Here is a 21,245-nt window from a genome sequence, read left to right on the forward strand (position 1 = left end):
ATTCTGGGGGTCTCGATACTATTATCAAAATGACTCGCTCGGTCGGATCTTGAGACCGCAGTAATAAATTGAAAACGAGACAAAAACATTCATCTGATTTATATGAGCAGCGAGTTTTAAATAATATGTTCACAATCATTAACAGTCATTATGAATAAATATCAAACATTTGACTTTTTGTACTTACTAGAAAATCCCTGTTGTTTATTCCATTCCGATTCGCACGTGTTCATTTCCCTAGAATAATGACGTCATATTTGGCGTGATTCAACCAATCGGCAATCAGAGAATAGCAAAGGCCTGTCAGTGCGGCCTGCAGAGCTAGAGAGAGAGAGCGCGAATAAGCTCGCAGCTGGTACGATCGCGCTAGCTGTCTCTAGCTAGCTCACGGCCGGCCGTGCGTGGAGGCGGAGCGGCATTCATGGCTTGAAGTGTCACTGTTGCATGCGCGCTGAGCTAGCTGAGCTGGCTAGCTGTCTGTGAAGTTTTTTCGAAATCGGAACGATCGCTTTTTTGCTTCTGGATTTTGACGACGGGTAAGAAGTTGACGGGTGAATGGTAGAGTTCTTGGACACTAGGAAATTACTGTAAAAGTATCACTTGCCCGAATCGGGCAAGTGATAATTTGATTTACTTGCCCGACGGCTCAATTTGGTTGCCCCGGGACGTCGGGCAAGCGGGTTTGTCGCGCCCTGTGTACAAGTACCACCAAGACCTCCATGTCTGTTGAGTAAATTTGTTTCAACTTTGCGTAGCAGAAGGCTAGCTTGACCTACCTCGGCAGAGAGTGCATCCTTGGCATCTCTAGAGGATGATCTAGACATCTCTAAGGCCGCCTTCAAGTTCTCCGTCTCTGCTCCAAGATTGGTATACTTCTGACGACTGAGTTGAAGCTCATTCTCAAAGTCCTTGACAGACATTCCAATCTGGGTATTCTCCTGTCTGCTAGACGTTAGCTCTGTCGTCAGAAGCTCTATCTTGCTGTCTCGCTGCTTCAACTGCAACAGAAAGAATATCATACTCTCATCTGTTTTATATATGAACAGACCTAGAGTCCTAGATCATTCTGGATACATCTAGATGCCAATATTTCATATATGGACTTAGTTGTGACAAGGAGCTCAATGTCATAGTCTTACTTATTTAACTGACATAGACTGATCATTTGCAATGACTGATATACAGTAGGCTTGCGGTTGCACCATGTGAGACAGAGGGGGAGGATTGAGGAGTCCTAAAAACGACTCTGTAATCCTTCTTGAGGATGTGTAGTCCTGAAAAGGACTGTTAGTATAGTCTTGAAAAAGACTGTTGGTTATCTTTCTTAGCTTATAGTTCTAAGGAGAACTATAGCGCCAACTGGAGAGGATGGGTGGCGGGAGTGGCTCGACGTTTCGAACAGGTTGACTATCCATCGAGCGTTTGATATTTGTTGATGACATTGATTTTTCATAAAGTGGGTTGTCCAATAAAATAGGTCACAGAAGGTTGCTAGTTAATAATAATTAATCTATGAGAAATTTACATACACCACATACAAGTACAATATCAAATGGTTCATTGAATATGGTCCTTTGATTCTTAATATTTGACTATGGTCATCATAACAGCTACTACATGGGCTCATTCAAGTTCTGGTAGTAGCTCACCTCTTCTATTTTTAGCTGCATCTGATCTTCCAATCTCCTGACTTTCCTCTCTTGTCTCTCAGTCTAATTAAATCATATAAGAAATAATTGTTATCCTATCATCCTGATAATGATATACATGCTGGCCATACAAATATGGAAAAGTTATTCAAAGGGTTGTCAACGTTACGCCAGGTTTTTTAGAGAATATTCAATCTTAATTTGACATTTTAGATCTTAGGCTTATAAATCTGTGAGATGAAGAAATGACAATTAGTGTTCCATTGGTTAAACTTTCACTCCTTAACTTTCCCTCATTAGAAGCACCAAAATACCTTGACATATTCAATTACAAGTACATTTGCAGGAACTGTATTTTAGTCAAATCCACGTAAGAAAAAAAAGTGTCTCTCACTTCCAAATCTAAAATGTAAGTACACCCCATCAGTGTTATTATTATTAGTACACCACACCTTAATCTATCAAGGAACTTATATTGCATTATAAGTTGATGCACTGTAATTTCATTATTGATTTTCTTGAATTTTCCTTGAGAATGTTTGAAATGCATTATGTACATGTGGAGGTGTTAATATGGTCTATGCATTAACATATAATGTATACGTGAATAATATCCAGTGATGTGTTTTGAAGACATAATGAAAAAAATATGTATACATTTAACACAGTGTGCATTGACAAATGAATGAGGTATGATGAACCTATTTGTAAATTGTAATATTCATATACATTTTCATTCTAAATAGTGATCTCTTTAATATATATTTCTACCTCAAAAGAAATGATATAACAGTGACTACACACTGCTTACACTTCTTACAGAACAAAGAGCAATTTTATAATTACATCAAAGTACATGAATTGTTTTCATTATATAAAATTAAACATCAGCATTAAACATTGAATAAATAAACCAATTATATTGATTCTGCAGTATAATAGCTAGCTTAATTACTCTTTAAAGTCTTCACCAGCATTGAATCAATTTACTAATAGACCATCACCACGCATGCATGAATTAACAGGTCAAAGTTCCGTGCAGAATGGAAGAAACGACTAGCTAGTTCACAGAGCTTTAGGAAATCTTCTTGCATGCATAAAAAATATACTATTTTCCAACCCTTTCATTTTGTGTGCATCACTAAAAGAACAGAAAAAAAGCAAAATAATGGAAAATGAAAAAGAAAACAGTTAACAAATAAGAGGCCGGCTCAAATGAACTGCTTTGTTGAGGAAATACATGTATCTCTCTCTACCTGAACAAGGCAATGAATCTGACAACATAGTATACCTTGATGCCCCATGCATGTTTCCTATAACATCTAAACAATCATTCTTTTGTGATGCTCATGCAATGCTAGTTTGCCTGCAATGAGCTGCTGCTGCTGCTGCTACATTGCACATACCTCAGCAATAGAGTTTTCATATCTTTCTTGCAGCTTGAGCACATCTGAGCGGAGTTTCTGAATCGTATCATCTCTCCTAATCACCTACAATCAAAGTTTGGCACAAGTGAAAGACATGCAGAGAAAAGTCTACAGGAAACAAAAGTTGCATGCAGCTACATGTACAGGTAACATCGACCATAAGTTGTTACCAGAGTCGATTAAACTGCGTTTTAAAACTTACCCTGTATATGTGAAAACAATACTTTCTTTAAATAATTTGTTTACCACATCATTAATCATTTAAAATCTTTCAGTTGTAGAAATAATACAGACTATTCAATACAGAATCATCAGCTGTTCTTAGTGCACATATATGCAATGAGAAGAAAGGATAGAAAACTGCATGCACAAAAACGATGTACTGTCATCACCAACAACAGCACAAATACACTATATATTGGTCTGTTTTTTAGTACTGTCCACTAGAATAGATGATAATCTGTATCTTTATCAAAACTTCCATTGTGTGTCATGCATAATCATAATTATTAGTATATATTCAAATGCACCATGAAACATTTTTTTAAATATAATTTTCCAGTAAGCTTTTTAAAAGTATGATGTCTTCTTACCGGCACATTTTATATTTGTTATATAAATATATCATTATTATAAATGCACAGAAATTTTTGCTTTGATACATTAGGTTTAACAAATGTACCAAAGATAAATGCATGTACATGTATATTATGATCTAAGGACAAATTTGGGAAAATATTGCAAAGATTATTTCATAATTTGAAATCAAAAGTCACATTCTTTATTTATCGCAATGATTTGTTTATATTTGGGGGGGGGATTATGAATGTGATTAATTATTTTTCATTATGTAAAAGCTTCATAAATATATATATTTACATGTATCCATATTTTATAAAACTTTCATCTCTACCACATATTACTTTGGTTAAAGGAGAAATATAAAAATCATCACTATACCATTGCTATAATATTTGAAATTGGTAATATGAGGTACAGCAATTAAAACTTGAAGATGCATTCTTTGGTACATGTGTGTATGTAACTTTATACAAATAAATTGAATATCTCTTTAGTTAGAGGTAAGAAGGAAATATCCAGAAGGAAAAAATGAAAATTGTGAAGAAAAAAAAATATCTTGGTCCCACCTCCCAATTTAGGAGGCTGGTGAGGTGTTCCTTGGTATGGTTTCACTGATATAAAGATCAATAGACCGAATTTTTATCCTATCTTGGTTTGTCATTAACCGCCTGGATATCTCCTCTTGAATATAAATGGCAACATGCAAATACACCAATATACAAAGCAATCATGCTAAATATTGTTTAATTTGAGTGTGAATACAAACAAGACAAAGAGCAAGAAACACTTGTAAAAACTTCTAAATGCAGGAAAACAGAAATGGACTTCATCCAATCTGAAAGAGGTGGTAAAAATCAATGTAAACAATACACTGCAATTAAAAAGGAAATTGAAAGCTGAATCTCGTTGTTCTCAAATCATAGAGATATAACAAGTCTTTTAATGAATATGTAAAGGAAATCATTTTACTCCTTGAAGCAAACCTAACCATTATATAATAATAGTAAAATTTTGCTTTAAAAATATAAATTAAAATTGGTATCCACCATTTCAAACTGAATAAGAAAATTCACTAGTGGTAGTCATTGTGCTAAGCAGGTTAAGCAACATTGAACTTTGAAAACATTAGCATATGTCATTATTATGTACAAGTATATATGCGCACAAGAGCCTTGTTCAGATATGACACAATTAACCACTTTTGATTAAAAGCTGCAAAGAATAAACCATAAAAAAGACAAATATCAGTGGGTACATGTATATATATATATATATATATATATATATATATATATATATATATATATATATATATATATACACTGTAGATCTATGTTGCACACATCTCATTTTATTTTTATTTTTACCTCCACTTGGCATACATTTAAAGGTAAAATGGTCTCTATGATTGCAAAATAATTTTCTTTCTGAGGTGGTTTATAGCATCAAATGTGAACATGGCTAGGATGTGCAAGAGAGCAACTTACTACAAGTGCTGGAGAAAAGTCATTCTGTCACACAAGCAATCATAAGAGTGTGCATGTGAACAAACTAAAGCAATGCACATTGAAAAGCAATTTGTAAAGGCAAGCGTCAAGTTTTACACAAAGGAGGATGTGTGGGTGCAAAATACAGTGTTAACTCTTATTTTAAGAAAAACGTGTTTCGTTGATATGATTGCTAAAGTGCTAAACTATAACTCATGTCATATTCAATTTTAAAAGGGTTGATGAAATAATAGTTAGAGGCATCATATAGCCATCTATTATCTTCCAAATTCTCTTCGTCTTGCAACAGAAAATTTGTTGGCTGGCACTGTTAAATTGACCCCCTCACTTTTAATAGTGATAGATCAAATATACATCAAATAAGAGAACTAAATTGTGAAAAGTAAAATGTAACATTGACAGTATAAAATGGGTCTAACAGCAATGTGAAAACAGTCAACAATAGAGAATCATGCAGGGATTCCCTAATGCGTTTAGAATTGAGGATTGTTTGAAGGTTCAAGATATCAAATGTGTTGTACTCCTTAGCTTTAACGTCTTTGTGTGCAGTGCATGAAACTGCATTAGTGTCTAGATAGAAAAACCTTACATTGTACATTGAACAAATTTACATTCACATGAAACGTCTTTAATATTTGTATGATTCGTAACCAGGCATGTTTCCAAAGCCTCTTCTGCTTTGCACATGAGAAGGAAAAAACACCTGCTTCTACATGTATGGCAATGTGTTACATTGACATTTTGAAGTGACAGCAAAAAGCACAGTGCATAAAGAAATATTTTCACAAGACTAACACTTCCTGTATAACAAAACATAACCCTGAAAAGCATGAACTTGCCACAATGTAAAACAAGAACAAAACACTTAAGGATAACCACTTCTTGCTTTGAATACATTCATGCATGGAATCCAATAGAAATGTAATTGCAACACTGATTTGCTTTTTCTTTCTGCTCATACCTGACAGTTCCGAAGAAGAAATTAATGAAAAATGAATGAAGAAAAAGAAAAAGTAGAAATAAAAATTAAAATAATCTATAAAATAGTAAAAGTGTTTTATCACCTCAATATTTTTCTTCTTAATGCCTCAGATAAATTTTTTCATACCGTAATTAACGTTGTATAAACCGCGCTCGTGTATTAACCGCACCCCTCTTTTTCGCCCTTAAAAAAAAAAAAAAAAAAAAAAATTTGCCGAGATTTTATTTTTTTGTGTGTGTAAGATCATTACGGTAATGTAAATTAAAAAACAGTAGGGACCAAGGATAGAACCTTGTGGTACACCATGTAATAGAAGAAAAATAGGAGGAATTTTTATTATAAACTACATATTAAGATCTATCAGAAAGATTACTTTCAAACCAAGATGACAGACAAATTTGAGTGTTGTTCTAGTTTCCGAGTGGTGAGTCAACACACCAATTTTTTTTTTTTTTTTTTTTTTTTTTTTGGTGTACCGTGTATAAGCCGCACCCCCGACTTTGAATTGTTTTCGGCGGCAAAAAGGTGCGGTTAATACACCGTTAATTACGGTAGTCCTTCTAAAAAAAAATTTCAGATACAATTTTTTTTCTCTTTCGCAACCATTTCTTGACAAGTGCAAGTGCACAATCATGTATACACTACCATCAGGTGAATGTGCATTACATACAGCTGTAAACACAAACTATTTTCAAACTTGCATGTAACAAATATACATGTAGAAATAGAATGTGGTGCTATCAATTAAATTTGATATTTTGATGCTGAGAATGTTTGCTAATCTACAGTGTGATAGACGAAAAAATACTAATTACATGTGTGAATGTGCTTTCTAATAAAACTCTGTTTAAAACATGAAAATTGAAAATAAAAACATGAACAGGGAGATACAAAAGAGAGGGTAGGGAAGAGGTGCTGGATATACAGTGTATTATGCATGTAACTTGGGTGATTGTGAGATATAACATTGGGAGGGTGTGGTAAATATATATGGATATAAACAAACACTGGTGATGATTAGTGTGGGTAAACAAGTTATACCTCAGCCTTCAAAATCTGGTGGTTGTCTTGTGTTGCATACTGCTTTTGTTCCAGCTCCCTTTTAACTTGTTCTAGCTGCGTGGTTTAGTTAGGAGCAAGTCAATTACTTCACAACAATGCCTAATAAATTGATTTTAAATCTTCATCATTAACAGAAGAAAGAATATAGTTAGACATTCGCTTCACAGTGCTTGTTTTGTATTCCCCAGATTATCTAAAGTGGATCATTTATGGACACGGTAGTTCATATTCAGATTGTGTGAAATTACCTTTAGAGATCGTGCCTAATGCAAGAAAATGGGGAGGAATACTATTTTCCCGAATTTCATGATGAAAGACAGGCAATATCCTACAGGTAAGAACTGTATGGCAACAAAGAGTTTGTTACCAACACAGATACTGTACATCAAAACTTATATCAACACATTATTTTGCACATTATAAATCACATTTAGTCTATATTATCATGCATAAACTTCCAAATCCACTCTCATAAAGCCCTTCAGTAAACCAGGAAGAAACCACTGAAGTGGTTATAGTTAATATAAAATATTTCTCAGTCATTTTTTACAATGACAAATGAGAGCCCAAAATGAATGAACCCATGTTATTAATAGACTGGTACATTAAACACTGTTAGCAATCCAAATTGAGCATGCATTAGTTTACCTCAAGCGATACCCAGTTACCCACACAGACTACTAAAGGAAATAACAATGGTATCATCATGAAAGAACTAAGTAAATCAGAATTAACCCAAGTTTGCATACAAATATATATGTCCTTGTCCAAACAAATAAGCTAAATGGCTTCTAAATACTAAATATATATGCAAATGCTTAAATTCACGAAGTATCTAAGAGTACCCCCCCCCCCCCCCCCCCCCCCCCCCCCCCCAAACACACACAATCTGGGTCCAAAATGACATTTAGCTCTGAATTTCAATTCACTTGCATTCTACATGCATGTACCTTTAGTCCTATTAATCTCAGATTGTTTTATTGCAAAATTACAATGTAAAAATCAAACTTTATCAAAGTGTTTTTGCAATTAATGCTGCAAAATTCAGAATAGTTTTCAACAAGTATAGCTTTGCTATTTCACCTTTCAATTCACATTTGTTCTACTCTTTCTCTCTAAAAAAAAGGCTAGAAATATGCTCTTAAATATCACATCAAGGCAAGCCATGCTCCATGACAAGCTCTTGACTTGACTGCAATTTAATCTACTCATTTTCCCCTTCCAACTTGAAGTATTTCCTTTTTATGTTCAACCTTTAACATTTACAGTGCTAAATTTAAAGACATGTAGAAACTTTCATGAGAGAGAAACAGCGTATGATATTTAACTTTACCATTTATAAAGTAACTTTGGATTTCAAGGGAATATTATGCATTCCTTTTTCAAAAATATTAGATTAAAAAAAAGTTTTCAAAAGATAATAATAAAATTGGGTGCAAATTGAACCATTTACCTTCTGCAGTTCAGGAAGGGTCAGATATTTGATTGAAACTGAATTCATATCCTCATATCAATTGTGAGTTGTTTTATGCAACAAAAAATTTGAATGGAACTTGTTTTAACATGATTGGTAGTGTAGATAAATCTTATAAAAATTCCTTGATTCTAGCTAGGATGTCCTGCACAGCTAATTTTGATCTACTTGGGTCACATCATGACATTATTTATCCATGCAAGACAAACATTATGAAACACTTACCTCCATGTTAGATTCCCTTTGTTTTGTGTTCAACATTGTGATGGTCTGAAGATGGTTAGATTTCTGTGAAGGAAAAATATGAGTAATAGGAACAATTAACAAAGTGTGTGGACAAGATAACCAAGATAAACTTCGTATTGAATCTACAACTCAGCATAATTCAAATATGAGCAAGCAATGTACAAACAGCACAATGAAGACTGCAGCATTACAATGAACTCAGGCCTGGCAGTTCTTGCATCAAGGACTGTGTTTTATTTACACTCATCAAAAAAGAAAAATTAACCCCAAGTTCAAAATGATTTTCAACCAATCAGAATCACACCGATTGCCAAAATGTAAGACTCCGGAACCATTACCGGTAGTTAAACCACTGCAAGAAGGAAAAAGTTTTCAAATATGGCATCTTCTTAATCTAAATCACAATCCCTCCTTCTACAGTGATATCTAATGTCCATTTACACTGGTACCATGAAAACATCAACCTTTAATATCATACTACCTTCGATCATTACAGATTATATATCAACAAGTGTTGACACCTGTTCAAAAAATGAGATGAAACTGAATGCCAGAAAGACAAATATTGACAATGCAACAATGGAATACATTGTTGGTACAGTCAAGTCAGGTTAAAGAATCTAGGGGTACACTGTTGACTGTGTGATGTTGAATCTTCATTATTCATGACTGATCAGTAATTTGACAGGCCTTATTTATTAAATTATTAATTGGGGTTGACTGATCTAATGTACACATGTAAAGGTTGGTCCACTTCAGTGTGTATATTGTACGTGTTGTATGACTTACAAAGTAGAAGAGCTAGGATGGGAAGCCAGGGTTGTTTTAGTGATCCATCAATCCCACACTTCATATATCTACATGTAGCAAGCATTCTACACATTTTATTCATTAAGTTTAGTTAATAAGATGTCTATTACACCTTTTCTACTTTTTTTCTCATTTCAGAAGATCTCTGCAAATAAATTTACAAGGTCTTCTTCATTGATAAAAATAAGTTGAAAATATGTTAATTCCTAATCTCGTTTTGGTTTTACAAAATGATTATATTCCTTTTCATATTTTTTACAATTTGTTAGAAATTGCTTTTGGTAATAGGAAATGAGCAAGATCATCCTATTTTGTGACACTTCCCTTTAATGTGCATTACATAATGTTTTATTTTTATTTTAATTACTTTCTTTAAATCTCTACACCTTTCCTACACACAATAATATTGATTTTTCATTCCCCCCTCCCTCCCTCCCTCCATTGTCGCATAAGGGAAGATAACAAAATATAAAGAAAAAAGAAAATTACACTAAGTTTTGACGTCAATTGCTATTGAACTCAAACAATTCTAATACCACTGCTAATTGATTCTTTATGACCATAAAGGCAAATTCTTCTTTCTCTTTTTATACCATGAATATTTGTTACATTAAAAAAAAAAATTCTTATAACATAAGCTGATATTTACCTTACAACTTACAGTGAAACTAAAGGAATTACTTCTTCATTTCAATCTTGTACAGTCAACAAAGCATTTGTATGTTTTATATAGAACAAAATAAAAACAATATTTGAAGAAAAAGGCAATATCTAATCAAACATGTCAAAAATCAGCCAAAGAAGGGGTGTTTTGAACATGCAGGTATGACAAAAACAGAAATACATCTGAGATAAAAATGCAGTCTTACTTCTGATTCGAGCAGGCTCATTTCTCTCTCTATCTCTTGAATTGTTGCTTGAAGCTGTTCATTGGACTTCTCCTGGTCCTTCCTCTGCACAAAAACAAAAAAAATTGTGAAGTTACAAGGAAATTACCTTACCATTACAGTCAACACTCAAACGATCTATAACAAGATTACATCTAACAAACAATGCCAAGGAAATAAATCTCATCTCATCTAAAGCTTTTAATCAAGGACATGTGATACACTCTAGTTGATTTACTTTTATTTGTATTACGCACAATGTACGTAGGTTATAAAGCATTTAGCCTCATTAATAAACGAAGACCCTTAGAGCTATCCTAGCAACCAATTAATGAACTCCATTCTTCCTACACACAAAGGAAAGGTCAATCTGATCGGTCAAGACTTACCATTTCCATCTCATCAGCAAGGCCCTGTTCAGACTGCCTTAGCTCTGTCTTTAGCTTCATGATAGTAATGTCCTTGTCCGTTTCACTGACCATCCTCTGTTGCTCACGGTCATGCATGCTGGCTAGACTGGACTGTGTTGATCCAAGCACTACGTCTCGTCTTGCCAACTAGTATAAACAAGAAATATTTCACTACACTACATAAACATGTACATGTACTATTGCTATTAATGCTTATTGGATTTCTTAAAGGTGAAATCAGGAAATATAATGAGTAAAAGAGACAACTGAAACGTGATGACAAATTCAGCCATCAAGTACATAATATAGCATATCGTATTAGCTGCCAAACACTTAAACCCAGCACTTAAACAAGACATTACCTGCAAAGTCTTTCTGAGATTTTTCTGTAAAATAAAACATTCAAGTATTTTGCAAACAATCAAAGACGGAGCAAAAATTGGAAGTACCGGGTAACCATAAATAAAGATAAAGAGGACATTGCAAAAATGAAATATTAATAAGTTGTAATGCATAAAAATAACTGACCATGGCAGTATGACTCACATGTAGATGAACCAGTTTCCATCATAAACAAAATTACACTTCACACTGATAGAAGACACGCATTTTACAATACAATGCAATGCAATCATTACAATCATACTGCGATCCTAAAAACTATTAAACTGTTGTTTCAAAGTACCATACAACAATACATTTTCAAAATGTGAGAGAATCAAGTATCAAAATTGATCACAGAAAAAAATTAGAAATAATAATAATTTTTAAAAAGGATATTTAGAAAAAAAAAACATTTCTCTTGAAGACATTCAAAGGAGACATGTACATACTTGATCAATGGCAGTCTTCTGTTCTTCTCTCATGTCTTTAAGTTGTTCTTGAAGTTCACCGATCATCACATCACGTTTAGCAAGCTGTGTCTTCAAGTCTCCAATATGACCTTGTAAGATCTGCTCTGAAGACTTGATGCTATCTCGGAGTGATACAGGGCCAAGGACCTGCTCTTCTTGAACCACTCGTAAGTCAAGTGAAGAAAACTGCAAGGGTAGATGTACATAATAGAAGCAGGTTATAGGAGCATGCAGTACTACATGTAGTTTACAACTGGATTTTTACTTTTTTATGTTATGTTTCAATGGACAAAAGAATTCCTTTCTCAATTTTATATAATTGTGTTTTAAATAGTAATACATACAACTTTTTTTTGGGGGGGGGGGGGGTGGGGTAACACAAAGATGTATCATGTACATGTATGTAATGTATCAACTCATTTTTATGACAAAATTTGGCTTCATCATGAACAATAAAAATATTTTTGTACGTGTAAATTCCAATAGATCAATACAATAGCATCGAACTTACCTCCCATTTTCCTGTAGCTCTGGCCTGGGTGATGACCCCAATGAGAACATTGAGGTCATGTCGGAGGTCATTGTTTTCATCTCTCAAGCCAGCTGTATCTTCAGTTACACGGTCATAGCGATGACGTAAATCCTTGAAAAACAATATCAAAATCATTTATCACAAAATAAAATCTTTCATTTTATAGGTGTATACAGTGCCAAGAAATTATATCTCTTGTACATGTACCATGACAGATTTCATTATTACATGTTAAATTAAAAAGCTTATGATAAAGCATGTACAAAAGGGCCCCTCCTATCATCCTGAATAATAAAAAGTCTACAATTTTAGTTTGATAACTGAACAGAAAGAAGAATACAAAAACATGATCCAAAAACATATTATGTGTAGTAGCAAGGATCTTCAAATTAGACTCTGTTCATATCTTACATAGATTCCAGTTTGAACATTACAACTCTGTTCTCAAAGGGTTGATAGCCTGTTACCCAACCATCTGCAGACAAGTACTTTTACATATTTTTCAAAATTTTAGATGGGAGTTCTTAAAATGTTATTTTCTGCCACGCTATTCTATCCAGGCAAGTATATATTTTTGGCCAGCGAAAAGGATGCACTCCGATACAGTACTTTTACATAATTAATACCTTTCCAAATGACGTAAAAAGTAATACATGAAGATATGATGAAAGTACATGTATGGTTCATCATTTCAACACTGAGCAGAATTATATTGCACATATACCATCATTGCATGTACATGTTCTGTAGAACAAGGTAAACTGACAGGCGTCTGATTTTCAGAAAGTTTGAAGAATTAGAGCTATCATTATGAAGCCAAATTAATTAAAACATGTTCATCTTTAAAGAATGTACCTCTTTCCATTTCGGAATCAAAAGATATTCCCAAAAAAGTAGAATCATATACATGTACAATGGTTTACAAATCATCAAGTTTCAAAATAAAATCTTAATACACACAGAGTAGATGTCCATGAAGGTTTATATGTAGCATCCTAACAATTTTGATACAAAACTAGCTTGCAACAATGTAAACTGCTTTCATCACAATCTGCAAAACACACAGTGCTATTATATTAAATAAATTGTATTGAGCATCTTATCTTAATCTGAACTTACATCCAGGGTCTGGAAAGCTGATGATTTCTCAATAGCAAGGGCTTTAACTTCATGCTCCATGCTTCTCTGCCTGCATGCCGTTTCCTAGGAAACAAGATATCATTGCAAGGCACAAGAGATAATGAGTGAAGGGGAAGGAATGGATGGTAGGTGAGAGAAAGAGAATAAAAAGAGTGGACATTATTATCTAGATAAGATGTAAGTATCTGTTTGTCTCCTTTCTAAATTATTCCCCAGTGGCTTATTAGGAAGAGATACTGGTATACATAAAGTCTTTCTTTAAAAATGGAAGTGAAAGTACAATGTATAAACTGTTTACTATGAATGCAAGAGATTTAATGTTAAATAATATAAATGAAATATTAACTACATGTACATGTACTGTAAGATGGTAGGCAGAATTTTGTGTTCACAATTGACCCTTGCAATTACTTTTTCAGGAAAAAATGAAAATGTGTACATGTAAATAACAATTTAGCATGGCATGTTTATTATACTTCCCATGTACATGTACTGTATATGTTTCAAGCCTATCAACTTTAAGAGTTTGGCTGTATAGTGTATTTAATTATCAACTCTTAACAAGATGAGTAGATCCATTCACAAGAAAGTTTGCTTTGTCTATAAATACTACACAATATGTTCCACATTACAGCAACCTACTTTAAACACCTTTGTTCTAGCATAGCTTGGTTTCAAGCCAATCAACTTTAAGAGTTTGGCTGTATAGACAATGTATTTAATCATCAACTCTTAACAAGATGAGTAGATCCATTCAGAAGGAAGTTTGCTTGTCTAAAAATACTACACAATATGTTCCACATTACAGCAATCTACTGTACTTCAAAAAACTTCATTCTGGCATAGCTTGTACTATTAGCTTATTTTCTGTGCAGTACGAAATCACAAATTACACATGTACATGTACATGTTTGTGCCCTTACACTGTCATATTTAATGAAAAAATCAAAACAAATGTTAATCTATTATTTTTTTCCCAACCCCTCCCAGATTCATATTCAAAATTACATTGTGCAGTTGGTTTACATATAAACATGTATCTACAGTAATTTCCTCTCTCTAATTGTCATGAAATACAGATGTCAATAATATCTACCGGTAGGTATTATGCTGTATAGGCCATTACTTTGGCATGTATACAGATATTTTCATGGATGGCAGGAAAAATTGACTTTTTTGCAAGTTGTTGGGTTTCTTTGTGTGTGTGACAGGGTGTGTGTGTGTGTGTGTGTATGAGGGGTTGATATAACTACACGTAAATACAGGCTACTTTCAAGTTCACACAAGCACATGCTAGTTAATTTTCACAAGTTGTATAATTCTTTAAAATGCTCACAAACAGCTCAAACGGCACATCTGGGTTTTTTTTAAATCATTATTACTAACATCATCTCTCTGCATACATGTATCTCAAACTCTCAAAATTTCAAAGGGAAATTCCCTGAGTGCAAAGAGTTGTTATCCCTGACCCATTATTTAGCCTATACTGTATACTTCTGCCCAGTCTCTCTGGTTGCACAGTCTGTTATACATAATACATGTACTGCTTTTAATATTTTGTGTGTGTTGGATTTGGTTAAATTTCCCTTTCTAAAATACACACAAACACGATTATGCATACTGTAGAACAAGTTTCATCCTCCATGATTTCATCAGCTGTAGTATGTGTATATTTGTATTGCCTACAATCAACTTCAAGGTACCATTCTAATTGAGAAATGTTTAATAGGCAAGTCATAAAAAATCAATATCGTGAGATTACCATGGCAATGAAAATAGAGGAAATATTACCACTTGTGTGTGTTGACAGAATGTGTGTCTTATGCAGACATTTGATTGATCATGCAGTATACCTGTGTCTAATGAATAACAGTTTCTCCAGCTTTCGGAAAAAGGCATGAATTAATAATTTCTATCAATCTGTATACACATGAATTCAGTTAATTTAAGCAACTTAAATTATTCAACCATCTGTGTATTGTACAGAAGCGTATTGTGAGTACATGTAGTATACAACACAGAATACATGAACAAATATATCATACACATACAAATTGTGTGTTCAGACGAACACGTATCTGTTCAGATGAACATGTATCTGTTAAGTTTGAAATCTCAGTAACACAATGGGCTTAGAAATCTGATGCTTCATGTGTGCTAATTATCAGATCTGTCACTGTAAACAATACATGTACATGTACGATGATAATTAATGTTTTATTATTCAACAAACATTATCAAATTACATTGTTTTTGTAATAAATGTGTAAATGTAATTACATGTATATCCACCTACAAAAATGTATGTATTTAAACATTAAAATAGGCTAAAATCAACATAAAGATGTACTGTAAAAGTAGAAATACTTGCAGTACATTAAAGTGACTCGGTAACATTGTTGTAGGTTGATGAAAAATCTGTGTAATTTTTTAATGAAATTTTTTATTATTATATACCTTTTACTGTACTGGTAACTCTCTTAACAGGCAAAAAATCTGGAGAAAATTCTCAAACCACAAAGATATTTATGGTTTTCTTTGAAGGCGTCACTGTGCAACACTCTCTAAAAATGATTCACGGTCAAGTCTCCCAACCATTTTAGAATTTTCCCAACTGCTCAGCACGAAAATTAATCTACAGTAGTTGAATATAAATTGCAACATTTTCAATAATACTAACAATGGACATGAATATTAAATGTATTATGCAAGTTTCATAATTCTTCTTTCATCTTTTGTTTCTCTCTCTCTGCCCCCCCCCCCCCCCCACCTCTTGAATCTTTTCCTCTCTCTCTCTTCCTTAACATCTTCACATACATGTACTGTAAATATAATTTTGAATATACTCTTCTGATGAATAGGGGTTGGGTTGGAAATCACTCTCTCTCTCTCTCTCTCTCTCTGTTGCACCCCCCCCCCACCCCCCCCCCCCCAACCTCTTGAATCTTTTTCTCTATCATACCTATCTCTCTTCCTTAAAGGGATCCGGTAACTTTGTCGCAGATTCTGAAACAAAATCCTGGATTTAGCTCATGCTGCAATGATAAGTATAAACCTTTAGGTCAGCCAGGAACCCCATGACTTTTACAAGTCGATCGCCTGTCTGATTATCAAGATATTTATGATTGGAATTACAAATTTTTAAAACCGTTTGCCAAACGGTTTTCATAATACTACAGTCTATTGAGGAAAACTAGTATGGTAAAACCGGTCACTCAAAGATTTTTACTTTTGTTGAGGCACTTCTTGATCATTTTGAAGCGCAATTTTTTTAGGGCTTTAATATTACACCATATCACAGGCACTGATATCACGTAGGGCCGTGCATCTCAGATTTAACTTTGTTAAACGATGCCTTTAACATCTTCACATACATGTACTGTACATGTAATTTTTAATACTCTTTTGATGATTATACGTTGGGTTGGAAATCACTTGTTAAGAGGACAGAATTGCAGCTGACCGGCCTAACTGAACACAAGGTTCAATGACATCCATGAGAGATTATCATGCAAGCAAACTAAACTTCATATGAATGAGTGTCTAATAAACACTTCAAAGTATAAAAGTACTCATAAACAATTACCTACAATCACTCATTTCTGGTTAGGTCATGATAAATACTCACCCAAAAAGCAAGAAGAATTGACATTGATTGGTCTTACAATGACCTGAAATGTAAATGAATCTACATGTGCATGTACCTACATGTAAAAACCTCTAGTTATGGAAAAGGGAACCTTGTGATGTAGTGGTCTTTCTATGTACATGTAGGTAGACGCTCAATGAAAGCTGACTGATTGTTTGGGAAGTGTACACCTGTACATCATGTGGCAGTATCAGACAGAATACTTAAAAACAGTTAAACAGATTTTTTTAATAATTGTTTTACTTTGCTGATGTACAGTCCACATGTACATGTTTAAAATTAAAACTCAAATTGATACAACAATAACTTAGGAAATACTAAATAGTTTTCTTTACTAAAATTTCTTATTTCTCTAGAAACTTCATCAATAATTTATCTACTTCAAGTTCTACACAAGTATGTATGATTACCTTTTGGTTTTGAAGCAGTCTTGTTTCTAAAATGATGACTCTATCATTGGCCTCCTTTTCCAGTTCTTCCACCGTCTTCACCAAGATATCATTCTGCTCTGAGAGATCACTCACGTACGATTGTAGTATGCGAACTTTTTTCTATGAGAGGAAGACAGCCAGAGAAGAGCAGAGTGATTAATAAAACAAACCACATGGCATGTGCCTAGTTAGTATCTACAATTGGATAACAAAAAATTCAAAGGGAAGTCTAGCATGGCATCAGGTTGGTTAATATTATAGTATTAATGACTGCTTTGAGAGAAATAGTTGTTTTATTACGCTCAAGGGAAGGTTAGAATTGTGCTATTCCCCGAGGCTTGCCGAGGGGAATAGCCCAATTCTAACCTTCCCGAGAGCGTATGAAAACAACTATTTCTCGAATATTAAAGCAGTCATTAATACTTTTATATGCCGAAAAAAAATAGACTAAAAAATAAAAAATAAAAAATACTTTTTTTTTTTGTCGAAGGTGAGAGTCGAACTCTTGCGTACAAAGAGTGATGAATCTTACACCAACGCCTTACACCACTCGGCCATCGCGCGCTGTTCACCTGCTTGGCAGTTTTGTACAATATATACATTAAAATGGATTGAAACCGGCTTCGGCGTGATGAATGCTTCGCAAAAGCACCCTTCTTTTACTTTTGCAATGCATATTGGCACGAACTTAGATCAAGATCTATCGGCAGATGTTGTTTTTTTGTTTTTGGAAGTTTATTTTCGTCTTCATGTCAACAATGCAAGATAAAATTGTCGGTAAGATCGATCGAGATTCAATTGTATTGAAATTACCGACCAATCCTTCGCACACATACGGTATCCTCGATCGCTCAAACCATTTTTTAACATGTAAACTTATGGGGTAACCATGGAGGCTGACCTATTTTTTAATAACCATGGTTATTAAAAATATTAAATGTTTTATGCATGGTTACCGGGAATTTTACAGGAACAGTTGAAGTTTATGAATGCAATTTGACCAATCAGATGGCTGGATTTCTTAAGTGAGGTATATAATAATATTTAATAAGGACAGGAAAAGGATAACCAGAAAAAATAACGCATACGCACTGTGCTATCTGTGTACCGGTACATGTATTACCGTAGTCCACAATGATGTGAAGCCCTATAAGCTTATCAGCATTTTAGCCGACTGACTCTCTCATGTCTGAATGGGCCTCAAATAAGGCTTAATTCATGCCAAATCTTATTCACTTCATCAACGTTGTGAATTTCATCACACCGCATTTCATTTGACATTTCCTTTATAGCTTCTCAGATGATATGATGCATTCATTTGATTAATCATAGTTTCCTTCCTGTCTTTACCCCGTCAACTTTTCTCTAACTCTCTCTCTCTCTCTCTCTAATTCTCTCTCTCTCTCTCTCTCTTTCTCTCTCTCATTACTTAGCCTTATTCATACATGTACATGTACATCTGCAAATGCCCAAATAGTAACTTAGGGATACATATAATTTGCCTTTAATAGTCCCTGTTCACATTAGCTGCAGGTTATTTTTGATATTGTACTACATGTAGTACAATAAGACTATTTAGTATACCGGTATGTTTTCTTTTACAAAGTTAAAACAAATTATTTTGTATTTTTATTTTTTTTAATCAAAAAATCTAAAGGAAGTACATGTACATGTACATGTAGGAGAGAAAAGGGAAGCGGTTTGGGACAAGAAACTTGGAAACAATTTGTTTTGGCCTCATATCTCATTATTTCTCCATAATAATGATACTGTGAAAGCCATAAATTCACTTATCTACATGTACTATTAAACGCAGTGCATTTCAGTTAGCCACAATGCAATATACATTTGATGAAGAATAGCAAACTTAATTTACTACACGTACTCAAAAAGAAGTTTCTTAATTATAAATATACTACAGAGCAATTGATCTGACCAGCGACATGTATGGGGGGGGGGGGGGGGGGCACGCTTCACTGCATGAGCAACTATGTAACTGTGTATTTTTTGTTATGGATAACAAAGTGTTCACATCTTTAGTGCATAATAACGCATATATCTACCCGGTTGATGCCTGCCTGCTACATACATGTACATACACATTTATCAGGCAGGTAGATTTATTAAGCTATAAAGCATTATTTGCTTAATTACATGTAAAAGCAATCCTATCAGGAGGGGAGGGGGAGGGGGAGGGGGAGGGAACCACAAATGCAGAAAGCCAAGAACAGCATCACTGGTACTTGTTTGCACCGCCACTATTGATCGCACATCCATAAAATAGCAGCAGCTCACAAAATGCATTTGTCGGATGCAGTATATCATGTACTGTAGGCAGCACACTGGCACATACAGGGCTTAAATTAATCCAAGGCCACCAAGGCCATGACCGTGGATGCCCCTTTGAGTGGCCTCAATGCCCTTCCCATCGGCCTTAGAGATTTTTTGTGCCCTTTCCAATTCTTCCTATTTGTGCTGTAATATAGGAATGTGCCCTACAGAAAAGTGGCCTTGCCCTAAAAATATTGAAATTTAAGGCCTGCACATACATGTATAGATGAGAAAAAGGTTACTTTAATAATGAATACATTGATAATACTTTCTTGTATGACCTCCAAGATGACCTAAACAACCTGCACAGACGGTCTGAGAGATGGCAGTTGCCTTTTAATGAGTACAAATGCAAAGTCCTCCACATCGGCAAGAGAAATCCTGAAGGAAACTACCACATGCAAGGGAAACATCTGCAATCAGTGAAAGCTGAAAAGGACCTTGGAGTGACAATTGACTGCCAGCTGAAATTCCATCAACATGTATCATCAGCGGTCAGTAAGGGATACCAACTACTGGGAATAATGAAAAGAACTTTCTCGAAACTGGATAAGACAACACTACCGATACTTTTCAAGACCCTAATTAGACCACACCTAGAATATGGGAGTGTTCTTTGGCATAGCAGATATAAAGAAGATGCAAAGAAAATCGAAAGAGTGCAAAGAAGAGCTACCAAATTGGTTCGAGAAATCAAGGACCTCCCATATCAAGAACGACTTAAATACATGAACATGTACTTTCTGTTCTACAGAAGAAGAAGAGGAGACATGATCGCAGTCCACCAGATCATGCACGGACTAGTTGACATCCCACAAGATAATTTCTTCTCCCAACCTGCAAGTAGAAGCAGATCCACGAGAGGGCACTGTCTCAAAATCCAGAAAGAACACTGCAGACTGGATGTTAGAAGTAAGTCTTTCAGCAGACGAATAATACAAGACTGGAACAGTTTGCCAGAAAATATAGTGGTCTTGGCAACAACTGATAAATTCAAAAGACACATAGATAAGCATTGGTGGGAGTATCGCTTTGATCTCCCATGACTCCACTCCTGTGCATGCGCATACACTTAGTAATAGGCTAAACCTAGAAGCAGTGACCGGGAATTACAGTCCAATGCCTTCTTCCTGTACCAGATGATGATGATGATGATGATGCAATCTTGCATCAATAATCAGTTTCTCCTAGAGAGGCTAGACTTTCTCTTCTCGTCTTTTTTTTTTCTCTTCCACATCAAAAATTGTGAATTTAGTATAGATCTAGGCCAA

At 34.4% G+C, this 21,245-nt stretch overlaps 1 protein-coding gene across 6 annotated transcripts in view; it reads right to left on the bottom strand.

The window, feature by feature from the left end:
• Positions 1–21,245, bottom strand: part of LOC105441596 (trichohyalin) — a 52,750-nt gene that overhangs the window by 30,047 nt on the left and 1,458 nt on the right. The window contains exons 2-12 of one of the 6 annotated variants that reach the window (XM_030975793.1): positions 17,623–17,763; positions 13,543–13,626; positions 12,403–12,534; positions 11,871–12,077; positions 11,017–11,184; positions 10,610–10,693; positions 8,910–8,972; positions 7,190–7,264; positions 3,056–3,139; positions 1,650–1,712; positions 777–998 (exon numbers count right to left, since the gene is read on the bottom strand). In XM_030975793.1, coding sequence (XP_030831653.1) covers positions 777–998; positions 1,650–1,712; positions 3,056–3,139; positions 7,190–7,264; positions 8,910–8,972; positions 10,610–10,693; positions 11,017–11,184; positions 11,871–12,077; positions 12,403–12,534; positions 13,543–13,626; positions 17,623–17,763 — 1,323 coding nt within the window. Of the gene's footprint in view, positions 1–776; positions 999–1,649; positions 1,713–3,055; positions 3,140–7,189; positions 7,265–8,909; positions 8,973–9,268; positions 9,292–10,609; positions 10,694–11,016; positions 11,185–11,870; positions 12,078–12,402; positions 12,535–13,542; positions 13,627–17,622; positions 17,764–21,245 lie in introns of those variants that run through there. The other 5 variants (XM_030975796.1, XM_030975794.1, XM_030975795.1 and 2 more) reach the window with 5 other exon arrangements.

The sequence above is a fragment of the Strongylocentrotus purpuratus genome, unplaced genomic scaffold, assembly GCF_000002235.5.
Source record: "Strongylocentrotus purpuratus isolate Spur 01 unplaced genomic scaffold, Spur_5.0 spur5_scaffold_8, whole genome shotgun sequence".
NCBI classification, from domain to species: Eukaryota; Metazoa; Echinodermata; class Echinoidea; order Camarodonta; family Strongylocentrotidae; genus Strongylocentrotus; species Strongylocentrotus purpuratus.